At 32.1% G+C, this 16,768-nt stretch overlaps 1 protein-coding gene across 1 annotated transcript in view; it reads right to left on the bottom strand.

Annotated features, from left to right (window-relative positions):
• The window catches only part of Gmap (Golgi microtubule-associated protein), a 147,371-nt gene that overhangs the window by 110,074 nt on the left and 20,529 nt on the right, over window positions 1–16,768 (bottom strand). Inside the window, exon 2 of the mRNA XM_089649631.1 lies at window positions 15,247–15,309. Coding sequence (XP_089505757.1) covers window positions 15,247–15,309 — 63 coding nt within the window. The remainder of the gene's footprint in view (window positions 1–15,246; window positions 15,310–16,768) is intronic.

Below are 16,768 nucleotides of genomic sequence, written 5' to 3'. Positions count from 1 at the left end.
TGAACGTGTTCAAAATATCATTAAGGAATATCAAAATTCAGCTTTAATGGGATTGAAAACGGAATGGGTTTGGTTTTTCGAAATCTTTTGTAGACCAGTGGTGGCTCATGACTTATGGGTGTACTAGAGTGGTAATATTAGTAAAATGGCATTATTGATGTGTTGTAGCTGAAAACGATTCTTTTCGAAAATTATTTTTATATGAAGATTTTTCATGAAAATCTTCATACCTAAATCGAATTTTTAGAAAAAAAAATACAAAATGGTTTTCAGTTACAACAACATCAATAATGCCATTTTTTGTTACACGAGCCGCCACTGATGTAGACGTTGACCTTCCTCTTGTTTTGAAGGTCAAGTGTGCAAAATTTCATCAATCTCGGAATAAAACTGTAGATTTTCATTTAAAACAAAGACACTCTTCTTTACATCATAAAAATATCACGTTATTAAATGTAGCAGCATTCTATTCTTAGGCAACCGTGGATTTATGAAACTAATGACAATTCCAGAAAATAGTCATTTAAACAAATCATTTACTTCAATACAATTAAAAATAAATTTTTAATCTACAAAATTATTAAGAATGGAAACCAGCAGCATAAATACACACGAGACGAGGAAAAGAAATTAAATAATACTCCTCTTCAGGAAAACAACTCAAAAGAGTCAAAAGTCCTTGATGTATGGAGCATTTAAGATATTTGGCAAATTACCAGAGCAAATAAAATTAGAAGAAAATATATATGAACAAATTTAAATAAATATGTGATAGATTTATACATAAAAATGTTTAAAAAATAAAATATATTTAAGGATTGTATTATGACATAGGTAACTACGTGTCAATTTAAAAACCATATATGAAATATACATAAGGATTGTGTTAGGACGTAGGTAACTACGTGTCAATTTAAAAACCATATATAAGGATTGTATTAGGACATAGGTAACTACGTGTCAATTTAAAAACCACAAATAAAATATATATAAGGATTGTATTTGGACATAGGTAACTAAGTGTCAATTTAATCACAACAAATAAAATATATATAAGGATTGTATTAGGACATAGGTAACTACGTGTCGATTTAAAATCACATGTAAAATATATTTAAGAATTGTATTAGGACATAGGTAACAACGTGTCAATTTAAAAAGCACAAACAAAATATTCATAACTATTGCATTTGGACATAGGTAACTACGTGTCAATTTAAAAACCAAATATAAAATATATATAAGGATTGTATTATGACATAGGTAACTACGTGTCGATTTAAAATCACATATAAAATATATTTAAGAATTGTATTAGGACATAGGTAACTACGTGTCGATTTAAAATCACATATAACATATATTTAAGGATTGTATTAAGACATAGGTAACTACATGTCAATTTAAAAAGCACAAACAAAATATTCATAACTATTGCATTTGGACATAGGTAACTACGTGTCAATTTAAAAACCTCATATTTAAAAAATATCGTTTTTTAACAAACACACGAATGTTAAAACCGACAGAATGCTCTGTCTTTTAGCAATGACTCCAGGATAAATATATATTTTAGAAGGATCATTGCAAATTTTTATATATCCATATAAATCAATATGTAATGTTCGAATGTTCAAAATCTTGTTTTTATATGCCTGTATTATATGTATATGTTTACCTGTGACAGCATTTAAAAAAAAAAAAAACAGCGCATTCTGTTGGACAAACATGCTTTTTTTAAAACAGACAGACTGAGACACAGCAACGCGTGACGTGGTACAGCTAAAATTTAATAAAAAACATACACGGGAAAATGTTTGATACTGACCTTATTAAAATGATATTAAAACCTTCTACTTAACGACCCAACTTCTGGGAATGTATCTCGGTTGTAAAGCAAGTTATTAGTGATACTGGAAAACATTTCGTTACAATACTTAAAACAACATAGATAATATACAACTTATATCAAATTTTATAACATTAAGATTAGATAAAAAAATATATTAAAGATTACATTAACTTTATCCATTAAATACTTAGTGTGGTATAACAACGTGGTGGTAACTAGTATTAAGAGGAAGCTACAAGCCAAAAATGTGTGTATTCTTGGTATACCTTATATCGTAGGTAATAGCATTAAAATCGCTTGAGAAACGGAGTCTAGAAACGTTCGATTTCAAGCAAAAAAATGTTTTTTATTTATTTTGTAAATAATTTTATAAGAAAGCAAAAAAGTTAATCAAGTGAAACTGTCACAGATAATCTTAGCTATAATACTGTACTTTTTAAAAATTGTTTCCTTTACGCGTTCATACATTTCTATTGAAAATATATATTTTTTAGTAGTTTGCATTTATATTTTTTATTGAGTAATTTATTTTTTTATTTGTATTTTACTCAAGCGAAACGATAGGAAAACCTTAAATTTATCTAAAGCATATTTTATGGTATTCATAATGTACACCAATTCGTTATAAAGATTAATCAAAATAGTGATTTGGCATTAAGCTTCGCCTTAATGTATTATCTATCTTAAGATAAGAAAAAAATTAAGATTAGATGTTTAATTGGATGAAATATTATTATGATATTTTAGTTTCGACTACCAGCTACGCAATTCAGTCGTTTCAGAAGGTTTGACAGATTATTCAAATTAACAATTATTAAATTTATTCAGTAGAAATAATATTTTACTATTTTTAAAGTAAACTTTTCGCGTAGTTACAACAGTTGAGGTGACTAACACATAATGAGTATAATACGTACAAACTTTCGACAAGGAAGTATGATTTTTTTTAATATTGCCGGGATGAGTAAGCCGGGAAAAGTGTGTTTTACTGATGTGAAACATCTTTTGGGGAGCCTAGTGGGGTAATATCGACTCTTGCTTGAAATCGCAAGCGTGGCAAGACGGGATGACGCTCTTGCACGGACAACACTCCGTTCGGCCAGCCTCGTGATTCGTCGGCAATTAACGCCCGGCCGCCAAAACTCTGTGCGGTATATTTTCACAAAAATTATCTATTTAAAATTAAATAGTGTATCTATTCACCAGCAATATTTTTTTAAATAAATTGTCAATTTCGATGTGTGTTAAAGCCGCATAGTAAGATGGTTATAACGGGAGATATGTAAATACGAATGTTAGAGGGAGCGCGCTAATATAAAAAAAACGATAATAAATAATTAAGCGAAAATTGTGAAAATATTTAATAAAACACGACTCGTTTGAAATAGAGTAAAAATCTCTCGGCAAATGCTTTAGTTGCATTTAAAGATACACTGCGAATTTTTTTATGCCTATAACCACAGACATAGGAATTAATAGACGAGAAGATAATGGCGAGGGGTAAAATCAACTGTTGATAAACGAAGGGCGTAAGGCTGACTGTGATTCGTCAATAAATCAATCTGACAGTAAATAGGCATCTCGCATTATAATATCACCATTTACTTCTTAAAAGTAAAATCTGCTTTTGAATGAATAGACATTTTTACATGGGAGCGCAAATTACTCGCCACGTTATGAACAAATTTGCGAAGTCCAAATTCGGCAAAAAAATTCGGTTCTATTTTCAGAGTCGAATATTTCGTTTAAGTATTTAGTTAAGACACTTTTATAAATGTTCATAATTTACTTCCCAGCAACCAACCAGCTTTGTGTTTCGCGTCCAGACGTTTCTCGATGTGATAGTATAATATGTTTCTAAAACTGATCTATATTATACGATGTGAATATGCTTAAAATAAAGTAAAATAATGCTTATATATGGAATGTAATACGACAATTGGGTTTATTCTCCTTTTCACATCTATTTTTACAAGTTTTCATAGTACAAGTCAACATTTTGCCGTGTTATTTCGTAAAATGAACCGATGATGCCTCGACCATAGTTCGCACAAGAATGATGACGTCACGTTTTCAAATTTCACTTGAGGCCATACGCGAGCCCAGCCGGCTCCAATGGAACCGGTATGGGGAGTGGGGATAATACGCTTTTAATCAATTAGGGCAGGTCTACTAATATTCATATGTCTATGCCTATAACATATTAAATGATAGAACAAAACGTGTTTTTACTAATTTTCGGGCGTACTTGGCGATTTTTTTCTATCGAGGGAATTTGATATAATTAAAGTTTCGGCATAACAAATGTATATATATATTATCTTCAAAAATAAAATATATTTTTTTGGAACATAAAAACTTAAAAGCGTTAGCGATAAACTTGTTATAAATCGGTAGAAATCGGGTTTGAGGGGGCTTAATTTCTTCAAATATGACTTAATTTCCCATCTAGAACTAAATGGCAGATCATTCCAAGAATGTGAACCCGGCGCTTTGAGTTCTCCGTCACCAAAACTAGAAATATTCATACGCAAGGGTTGATCCAAGACCTTACATAGAAGTTAAAATGTTTGATGTAAATTTCCGTGCCACACATCATTACATGATTTCTTGTAAATATACACGGCGATTGGAAGCTAGTGGTACAAGCAGAAAATGGGTGAATCCACATCAAACGACCCAAAAGACTTATTTTTTCGAACTTATTTTATGACAAAGAGCAAAAAAAGTCCTATCTGTTCCCAACCGTCTGGAACAAGGGATACTATAACTTAGTTATAAGTTTCTAGATATAAGTCTCAGCGTAAGTCACTAGTTTTAAGTCAGTAGTTCTAATGTTAACTATTTAAGAAATATATTTGTACAGCGCCCTTGAGGTGATTTCTCACGAAAACAGCGCTATATAAATAAGACAAATATTATTATTATTATCTCAAATGGGTTATGTTGTGAGGCTTTAGTAGTGGGGAGGGAAAGGAGATGTCGAAGAGGAAGGTAGAGAAGTACCTGGCTATTTTATCTTGTCACCAAACACAGCTAAAGCCATTTCAAGCAAAGTTTTAATTCTGAATGGTGTTCTTACACCAAGGCGATACTGAGAATACCTTCGACTACGGAACGTGCGGCAAATGTAATATATATTATTTAAAATGAGTGAATTGTGAAATAACACAAATTAATTAAATTAGATTTACTTGCGCACGCCACGGAGGCCGTCAAAATCTGAGCATTTAATTTTTTTTAAAACCTTATTTCGGCTACTATTCAACTTTTGGAAAAGTACTATGTTTCGACGCATTTTCGAATACGTTTTAAATAGCTGATATTATTTCCCTAACGATCGATTTTTTTCACATTTTGACTTTATTTGATTTGATTTTTTCAAAATTCCAACTTTGGATTTGATTTACTCAAAGACGAAAGCTCAAGGCGAAGCTTAATGCCAAATCACTATTTTGATTAATCTTTATAACGAATCGGTGTACATTGTGAATACCAAAAAATATGCTTGAGTAGAATACAAATAAAAAAAATGACTCAATAATAAATATAACTGAAAACTACTAAAAAATATTTTTTTCAATACAAATGTATGAACGCGTAAAAGACACAACTTAAAAAAATACAGTATTAAAGCTAAGATTATCTGTGACAGTTTCACTTGAGTAACTTTTTTGCTTTCGTATAAAATTATTTACAAAATAAATAAAAACCAGTTTTGTGCTTGAAATCGAACGTTTCTAGACTCTGTTTGTCAAGCGATTTGAATGCCTATTACCTACAATATAAGGTGTACCAAGAATATACACATTTTTGGCTTGTAGCTTCCTCTCAAATTAACGTCTTAAATCAGTTAAAATAATAATTATTACACATATACTACTTCTCATCATAGAAACAGTGAAAAAATTAAGATGCTTACTTAACTTATCTCTTATATTGTCAACATGAAAGTGCTTTCCACAATGTTATGAATTTATTGTTATGTAAAAAAGTAATATATCCAATGATTGAATTGTGTTACATTACGTACTTCTCATCAACTAAACCTTTCAATTTGATTGTCCTGAAACGGGAAACCATCCCAGTTCGATAGTCAAAGCTTCATTATTACGTAATTGAAGTTTTTAGTACCTAATAAATAAATAAATATATTTTAAAAAATTACATGATACATTCTACACTTTAACCTCAAATACCTTTCATACATGCCACACATTATCTACTCAATTTAATTATTATATGTAAAAAACGTGTACCCAGCGTTGCTGTGGGTTATCCTTAGGAGATAGACATATACCATGGCAGACTTTTCTGTAGGCCTTTTCAAGATATACAATTCCGTAGTACATTATTTTTATGTATCTCATAAGGTTTAGCCAGCATTAAAAATGTAGTGCCCGAAAACATATTATTACGACTTGATTATAAAACACATTTTCTCTACTTTCTATAAATATAATAAGCATGTATTACATATGTAAATCTGTCTGAAGAAATTCTCTAAATGATAGTGAAAACCTTATCAAAATCAGTTGCGTAGTTTAAAAGAACTAAGCGCACAAACAGGTAGACATCGTTATACATAGCCAGTAAAAACTTACAGGATGCCATTGAGAAAATACAGAATGACTTGAATAATGTTACGCTTTTTTTGTGCTATCGGAGGATTTTCAACATATTCTTTCATCTTTGTCCTTTTAAATTGTGGCATAATATTTTGTATGTGTATTTTTTCATCCTTTTCCTTTTATAATGTAATTTTTTTATCTTTCTTTCTTCTCTCATTTTTAAAATAATAGTTTATTATATTTTTTCTTGCAATTAAATATCAATGTATATCATGGTCACCCTACATGTTTACTGCATTATACTGTAATGAATTGGCTGGAATTAGATTAATAGGTACCATGTTCGTAGAAACGTTAATGTAACAATATGTACTAACTAACTCACCATCACGCCGTTTCCCCGCAGGGATAGGCAGAGAGGACGGACCGCGAAACAACTCGGTCTTGGCACACACTTCTTGCCTCATTTACATTCATACATCGTCTCATACATACTCTTCTATTATTCTGACTCTTGACATGGCCCGAGTCAAGTATCTGATTCACTTGGTCGTGCCATGTCTTCCTCGGGCGTCCCCGACTTCTGCTTCCATTCACATTTGCATCCTTACACTCCTTTCTTCGCTCATTCGCTCTACATGCCCAAACCATCTAAGCGTCCCTTTCTTGATCTTACTCATTACGCTTACATCAGCCTTGCACTTTTTGTGGATCTCCACATTCCTCACACGATCATACATGGTTTTACCACACATACACCTCAGGGATCTCATTTCAACAGCATTCAATCTACTTTCATCCTTTCTTTGCCATATCCATGTCTCACTTCCATACATCAGGGTAGGTACCAGCACTCCATTGTGGACTGCTAACATCGCTTCTTTGGACATTTTTTTGTTAGCGCCAACTGCGTTCAGTCCTCCATTAATGTAGTTACCTGCATATATCTAACAATATTGTTCTCTTAATATATAATCTTTGTGTTATCTTTTATTTTATTATTTTGTAAAATTATTAACCTCAACACAGACTTGTACTAGTGAAGTTAAAAATTCTAACGTAAAAAAAGATACAATATAAAGAAACAATAAATAAATAAAATAAATCAGCAAAACTAATTTTTCATCCCTACATCTAGGGACATCCCTAGCATGGCGGGTGAAATACTAGTACAATTTTTTTTAATATGAAATGAATGAAAAAAAGTCATACGACAAAATCCACTTCAAAAGTGACGTAGATTCACTAGTGTCTACTACTAGTACAACTAATTTCCGTACACCATTGTATATCTAGTTGTGTTAGTATTCTACAATATTTGTCGTATTATTTTCCGGCGTTGGCTGTGAATTGAGTGTAGCTGGTCTCCGAGTATCACCCAATAACACGGCCGCAATATCCGCCGCGGGCCTTTGTTCGATACCCAGGCGTTTATCAGGGCCAGGGGCTCTCAAGCCGTGGGTGACAACTCGCCCGTACTTCCGCCAGGTGGTGGGCAAAGTGCAATATCGAGTTAACGAGCTATAGTACAAGGTAACACGGTTGTTCTGGGGTAAGCAGAGATGCAAGAGCACCACACGTGGTGGTCCTGACACAATTTACCCAAATGTCGTGAGAGTGAAGAGAATAAGATGGGACATATCTGGCTAACACACCAATATCGGTTATCTGTGAGTTAGTTAGTTCTGCTTGAAATCTGGTTCAATGAACTAAAAATTTGCTTTGAATTTAAGTGTAATTTTAAAAATTCGAACTGATTGCGTCAAGAATTCGGACAAGGTCAATCAGTCTCAAAGGAGTTTGATAATGCCTTTAGAGGGCGAAATAGCTGTCACGCGTAATAATAATTACACAGCAGAACTTGTTTAAAAATAAACTGCTGATAGATCACCCTTAATTCTATAAATGGAGTTAATAAATACATCAATAGTACCCCCAAACTTGTTGCCCAGATCACGCATTCTATTGGTTAGTGAGTGTGTCTGATGGTTGGTTGTGTATGTATTGAGGAAGAATATTACATTTTGTCTTGTGTTCCTAGTCGGCACATCGAATAGTTTATAATTTACTAGCTGATATCCCCGTGCTTTACACAGAAAATGATGAATTTTCGAAATTAATGCAGACAGTGAACTTCGTCTTGTATTGAAGGTCAATTGTGCAAAATTTCATCAATCTTCAAATAAAACTGTAGATTTATATATATTCTCAAATCAACTTAACTTTTTGTAAGAATATTGTATAATAACTCGGTCTGCCAATAAAAACTATAAATTACAACCAATTGACGAAAGAATTAAAATTATTAAAACTCTCAGATAGAAGACTCAGTTTCCCTTTACTTTCATTTTTAAAATTGTCAATGGAATTATATACAGCCCTGATTTACTGAGCATAATCATTTTCAACATGCTGACTAGAACTACTCGAAAGAAAATTATTTTTAATTTCAACAACAATATCAGAACTGAGTCATTTAGATACTCACTTGTACCTGGTTTACACGCAGTTGGCAATAATTTCGCAGAAATTGTAGATGTGTTCAACTGCAAGGAATATAGTTACAAAGAGACTCAATAATATTAATAACAAAGCTAAGCATGATAATATTCTATATATAACTAATGGCAAACTTTTATTTCTTGATTACTGTTGCACAAAAGTATTATGTATGTCAAATGTTTGTAAAAGCCCGTACCAGCGTATAGATATATTTTATTTTGGGTACTACCTGTCCCCCACTTCTCTGCGGGATGGTTAAAAAAACATATCTTAAGTTTCGTGGAAACATTTTATGCTGGAATTGCAAGAAAACGCCACTATAAATTACCTAACCAGGTAAATAAATAATGTATGCTAAAATAATTATAAGCTAATGAGGATAGAGAAAACATTCGATACATTGATATTAATATCACGCTATTCAAAATTACCTAATATCGAATATCACATGTAGTTATTTCCCAATACATTTTTTTTTCCTCAAATTGAAATGATTCATTTTGAAAAGGAGAATTAATTAAATGATTGTCCATTATTGGGTGAACATGAAAAAACACCCACCTTTATGTACGTGAAGATAAAAATTACGTATAATCCGAAGGGGTCACCTGGGACCCCCATATATCGCGGAGTGTCTAGAGATATTGTCTCTTAAGCCCTCGCATTCTCAATTTCTACCGATTTATAACTAGTTTCTATATAACTGTTTAAGTTTTAAGTTCCAAAAAAATGTTATATTTAAAGATAATATCTATACATTTGTTATGCCGAAGCGTTAATTATAAGAAATTCCCTCGATAAAAAAAATCACAAAGTAAGTTTCGAAAATTATTAAAAACACATTTAGTTCGGTTATTTAACATGTTATAGGCATAAAAATGTATCTTTAAATGCAACTAAAACGATAGATTTTTGCTCTATCTCAAACGAGTTGTGTTTTACTAAATATTATCGTATTTTAATATTAGTGCGCTTCCTCGTATTTACATATCTCCCTTTCTAACCATCTTTGAACGCTTACTACGGGGACTTAACGAAATATGTTTGCACCGGAACGAGATACGGAGTCGAAATAAAGTCAATAAAAATAAATAAAAATGTAATGTAATTTTTTTAATAGTAACATTGTGGTACACAGTAGTGAATGGTGGTAGAAGTCGGAGACGCTCGAAAAATACATTTACAATAGCGAAGCATTGCGGGGTCCAATAGTATTATGCTGAAAAACAGTAACGGAATATTGTTTCACAAATGCAGATCGATTAATTAATTTATTATTAATATCTTAAGACTCGTTTGGGGGATGTGTATTACCCCCATCCGGTGCGGGAGGGTTAAATCATTTGGAAATCAATATTCAATTAAAATTAAAATAAGTTGTAATAAATTAATAATACATGTTTGAGAAGGCCTGCTCGGCCCGTATATGTGTGAAACGCACCTTCGATAAGGCTCTGAGCCAGTGCTTATCGCCTGCAAACAATACTTTACTTTACTTTACAGATAAGTACGTCCTACCCACCTACTACTTCACAGGGGGAGTACTAGGACCGGCTAACCCAGCCGTCAAGCAGATATTATTCAACAATTAACTTCTAGAAAACAACTTAATAACCTTCTAGAAAACATTAATTTCATTTCAAAACTGTCAATATTAGAAGATCGAAGTAGTAATTTCGACAAAAAATTTTTATTCAAAATTAATTATTTTTCGGAATATTTTTTATTGAGTAAAACCTCAAATTGTAATATTTAAATATTGAAGACAATATTAGTGATTTTTTAAACGAAAATCTGAAACAGAAAAATCAGAAAAAGAAACGGTCACATCTGGGACTCGAACCCAGGACCCTTGTCTTTCCGGGACAATGCTCTACCAATTAGCGCAGTTGGTAGAGCATTGTCCCGGAAAGACAAGGGTCCTGGGTTCGAGTCCCAGATGTGACCGTTTCTTTTTCTGATTCAGATTTTCGTTTAAAAAATCACTAATATTGTCTTCAATATTTATTCAAAATTATTCACAACGCTGTTGACAACGACTAAATGTTCGTTTCCACTGTCCAGTACGAAACAAACGATCAAACAAACTATTCCACATCCCAAACTCAAAAACTAACTTCATACAACATTCATTTTTCAGAAGGACGTGCACAAAAGACAGCAATATCTTTTCAGACGCTGTTATTTTCCATTTATTCTCAGGTCAATTGACTAAATGTATATTAGAAAAAAAAAAACTAATTGTTAATTAAAAATTCTCTATCCATGCTGTGATCTTTAAGTAATATTCTCATTTTCTTTAACTCGTTTTTCTTTATTTATTTGGTTAATCTTTGAAAACTATACTACGATTTTTATTATTTTATTTTATTTAGGAAATAAACAGTCATTTATATATTTAGCATAAACAGCAATTATTTACAATATTAAAACAATAATGTTCCATTAATTCTAGTCGTTGATTCAATATTTGCACCTATACAATATATTTATAAATCACAAAGAAATATAAAGCATATACATTATAAGGAATTACAAAATGTTATAAAAACAATTAAAGACAGTTAGTAGTAATACAGTGTTCGCATGATTATAATAAAAACAATAAAATAAACTAAGATGATAGGATTATTTCACAAAAAAATAATAATAATAATATCTTTATTTAGGAAAGTTTAAACATTACAACTATAAATACATATTATGGTGTACATTGATTTGTAACTTTTATTTTTAAGGTTATAAAATTTATAGAAAAATACAAACATAATATTGTGAAGGTAAAAAGAAAATAAAAGTACAGTTGAGGTTTCTCAAATACCGCCTCACTAGGCTAGCCTGTGTTGAGGCAGAATTATTCGTGTTAGTTCCTAATACCTTTGAACATACCTATACTTGTATTAAAATGTAATTCGCTCAATAATGTGGTGACTTCAATAACTGCGAATTTGGGTGAATGCACCGGTGAAGGCCCTATTCTTATTTTTGATCCAAGTTTTTAGATTATCTTTCAAATTTTTTTGTGAATCACATTGTTTTATGCTGTCTGGAAGAATGTTGTAGAGTCTTGTCGCAAAGTATTTAAAGTTTCGTTGATAATTAACCGTTTGGGTGCCAATCGTCGATTTTCGTCGATTCGTGTTTTAACGAAGATTGCCGATCGTCGATTTCCGTCGATTGCGTCAGTCGTGTTCTGATTCGCGCGTACGTCTGTACGTAAAATTCTCATTTTTTTCGAAACGCCTGGACTTCGGGATCCTCCTCCGCGTGATTCTAAATCAATATTCTTTAATAAAACACCGAAAAAATCATCGAAATCCTTGAAAATTCAAAGAATTTATGGGGATTTAAAAAAATATATAGTTTCATAAAAAATAATGTTTTTTTGGTGGCATTTTACAAGCAACTGTATGAATTTTTTGGCACTCAAACGGTTAATACTGGATACTTACGATGTAAGTATTCATTATTATACTTTTAATCTGTTTTGTTTTTAAACATTTTTTAAAATTTGTGTTTTTTTGTACATATCTAATATGAATTTTATACGGAAACTTCACTAGTTCATGCAACCATGTAGTTATTTCAATAAAATATGTATAAATTAGCTGACGTGTACCCATCGTTGCTGGGAGTTATCCTTAAGAGATAGATATATACCATCGTGGACTTTTCTGTAGGCCTCTTTGAGATGTACACTTCGTTAGTACGTTATTTTGATGATTTCATAAGGTTTAGAGAGCGTTAGCAATGTAAGCGCCAGAATTTTTTTTTTCAACCTGATTACAAATCATCGACTTTTCTTCATTTTCTATAAATATAATATTCATGAATTATATATATAAACCTTTAGGGAGAAATTCTCTAAATAATATTGAAAACCCTACCTAAATTCGTTGCGTAGTTTAGAAGAACTAGGCGCACAAACAGACATACGCGGATAGCGACTTTGTTTTATAGATACTATTTAGAGATGTTTGTTTCCATTATAAACTAAAAAAAATTATAATAATGTCATAAGTAAATCCACATGACATTATTATATAAAATTATAATAGTGTCATAAGTAAATCCACATAACATTATTATATAAAATTATAATAGTGTCATAAGTAAATCCACGTGACATTATTATATAAAATTATAATAATGTCATAAGTAAATCCACATGACATTATTATATAAAATTATAATATTGTCATAAGTAAATCCACATGACATTATTATATAAAATTATAATAATGTCATAAGTAAATCCACATGACATTATTATATAAAATTATAATAATGTCATAAGTAAATCCACATGACATTATTATATAAAATTATAATAATGTCATAAGTAAATCCAATTCAATTCAATTTCACTGCCGGGAATCCGTGCGTTTATTGACATTACATTTAGGATACATATGAATTAATGTTTCCGGCCTTCATAGACAAGGCCTTCATAATAGACTCTCAACTGAATGCGTAGAACGCATTTTAACATCTCATGCCTCTGCCATAAATATAAAATCCAAATAATGGAATATTTATGAACGTATCTGAAAACTAAAAACAGCTTAAGAAAGGTGATAACTACGCTTTTAATTTTTGATATATTGGTAATACGTGTTATCAATATGCGACTGACAAGACATTCCTCAATCCGACTTTTTGTCAACTCCATTTGAACACTACACTACAATGTTCCTAAACTTCATACTAGTACATCAGCAGAAAGACAATTCACCTACGTAACTAACAAAACCTTCTTCCTGATATCCTAAAAAAAGAAACTCCACTCCATATGTTCAAAACACAAATAACTCGATGGATCCTTAAATCACATAAAATATGAACTAAATCGGAATTGTATAATTTACTAACTATTACGAATATTATTGAAATCTCCAATCTGTAAACTTCACCCGCCATAACACAGGGGCATCCCTACATCCCTGCACCCCTAAACCCCTTAACCTCTACACCCTTACATCTCTACACCCCTACATCTCTACACTCCTACATCCCTACATTCATACGCCCCTACATTCCTAAACACTTACATCCTTACATCCCTAAATCCCCACACCCCTACACCCCTACACCCTACATCCCTACATTCCTACATCCCTAAACCCCTGCACCCCTAGCTCCCTACATCCCTACACCCCTATATACCTACATCCCCACAACCCTACATCACGAAAACCCCTACACCTCTACACCCTTACATCCCTACACCCCTATATCCTTACATTCCTACATCACTAAATCCCCACACCCCTACACCGCTACATCCTTACATTCCTACATCCCTATACCCCTACACCCCTACATTCCTACATCCCTACATCCCCACATCCCCACATCCTTACACTCCTACATCACTAAATCCCCACACCCCTACATCCCTACACCCCTACACCGCTACATCCTTATACCCCTACATCCCTACATTCCTACACCCCTACATCCCTACACCCCTACATCCTTACACTACTACATCACTAAATCCCCACACCCCTACATCCCTACACCCCTACACCGCTACATCCCTATACCCCTATACCCCTACATCCCTACATTCCTACATCCCTTTACCCCTACACCCCTACATTCCTACATACCCATATCCCTACATCCTTAAATTGTTTACCTTACGTTTTTTGTAACTAAAATTATCGATAACGAAAAAATATATAAAAACGCACGCATTTTATTAAACAAATGCATTGCAAACATGTATTAAACAATAATACATTTATAATAATTTATTGTTCTACAAGTCATTGCACGACCATTCTTCGAGTATATCAGCGAATGCAGTTCGTCGAACCCCTTGGAATTTGAATCGGAGCCATAAAATTAACTTGTTACCCACCGAGCAATCAGAAAGGCAGTTAAAGGAAATGGGACTGAAATTATTATTCATGCGATTCCTGAAAAGCGTGGATTTAGTACTAGGCAGTAAAACATAGAGCCTTAGAACAATGGGTGTGCAATATGACGCTGCGCATTTTGCCATGGATTTATGGTTATTAGTACACGGTGGCTAGAAACTAGAAACAATAAACGCAAAATAAACCAATTTTATCAATAAAACCAAAAAGTTATTATATTAAAGTCTGTTCCTTGAACTCTGAATGTAGATTTGTCACCAGGGCGATACTAAGATAATATTGAACAACAAGAAGAGGTGCAAATAAACTTTATAATATCGCATTCGGGAAATTGAACACGTGACCTCTGGGTCCGAAACTAAACAGGATGTTTCATAACAAAAAAACAGTAAATTTAATATGGTTAATAATCAACAAAAAATCGAAAGCTTACCTTAGATATCGCGTTTATTTTGTCTTGATGAAGAGTCGCATTTTGCCGACGCAGCGTTTTTATCTGTAAATAAAATATGATTAATATTATTCGTATCCAAGCAAATCTCAACCAAAAATTTAACCTACATTATTTCTAACTACGAGAGAGGCAATTCAAATAAAACATATATTATTTACAACAGGCCAAAAGAAAACATGTGCATGACAATGATAATTTGTATGGCGCCGTAAAAAAAATCACTTGCTAGGATTTTTCTTACTTTGTACCCTTAAAAACACGTCATGATAACGTGATAAAATAACATCCTTCAAATAGGCTAATATCATAAGCAGTCATAACATGAAAATCATAAAATTTAACTTTCCTCAAGGTTCCCATTTAGGTCCACTGCTATTTCATTTAATCTACCAATTATACATAATTATTGTCTGCAGAATTGCAATTGCCACCCCTTGGAAAGTGTAGATTGTATCATGTATCTAGATGTAAAGATTGATACATTTTTAAGTTGGAATGACCATATAGATATGTTAACAAAGAATATCAGGAGACTTACATTTATTTTAAAAGAAATTCGACACACATTGGACAAAGATAAATTAAAAACTGTCTATTTTGCCTTAGTCCAATCTCGACTTTATTATAACATAGTATGCTGGGGATCATGTCTAAAGTCCAATGTTGAACCACTAAATATTACTCAAAAATTGATCCTTAACGGTGTGTACATTTTTTTTTGCTATCCATCCAACCTACTTTATTAGGAATGTAATGTTATGTATATAAAACAGCTATATATCACTCAAATACTTTGTCGATTTTTTATCAATATTAAATTTGCTGAAAGATCACAACAAACGCGTGCAACTATAATTTATTTATTTATTTATTTAGACGCCGTAAAAGGCTTTTACAATATACATGATTTATGTTTACAGTGGTTCACAGGAGCGAAACAGTATTATGTTAAACAGAATAATTACTGAGAAATTATGTTGAAAATTAAACAAGAATAACATCTGGTATACATAGGTACAATAGCATTTTTATTTTCAATCCGTACAGTAGTTTAGTATTGAGGTTATTGTTACCTTCAATATTGGATTTGGTTGAATTTGCTGAGAACTAAGAGTTAGCTCTATTGAAACAGGGCTGTCAGTAAGACATCTCATAACAATTTTGGGAAAAATTATAGTTTTGATTAAGTATATAAAATTATTAGATAACACTCTTCTGTCTGATATCTGATGTAAGTGCATAGTTTAGGTTCTGTGATAACTTATGAATAGAATGGTATTATGCCTAATAACTTTGATAATTACGACAGAGGTATGTTATTATAGCCTTCTTATAACTATATTCCGTGCAGTTGAACACATCTACTACTTCTGAGAAAGCATTGCCAACTGCATGCAATCTAGGTATAAGCGAGTTTCTAAATGACTCAGTCCTGATATTGTTATTGAAATTAAAAAGAATTTTGGATCGAGTGGTTCTAGTGGGTATATGGAAGGTAATT

The sequence above is a fragment of the Hesperophylax consimilis genome, chromosome 30, assembly GCF_061612785.1.
Source record: "Hesperophylax consimilis isolate HC1 chromosome 30, BYU_Hcon_1.0, whole genome shotgun sequence".
Classification (NCBI taxonomy): Eukaryota; Metazoa; Arthropoda; class Insecta; order Trichoptera; family Limnephilidae; genus Hesperophylax; species Hesperophylax consimilis.
Note: the sequence above shows the minus strand (reverse complement) of the source record. Positions and strands in the feature narration are given on the sequence as shown.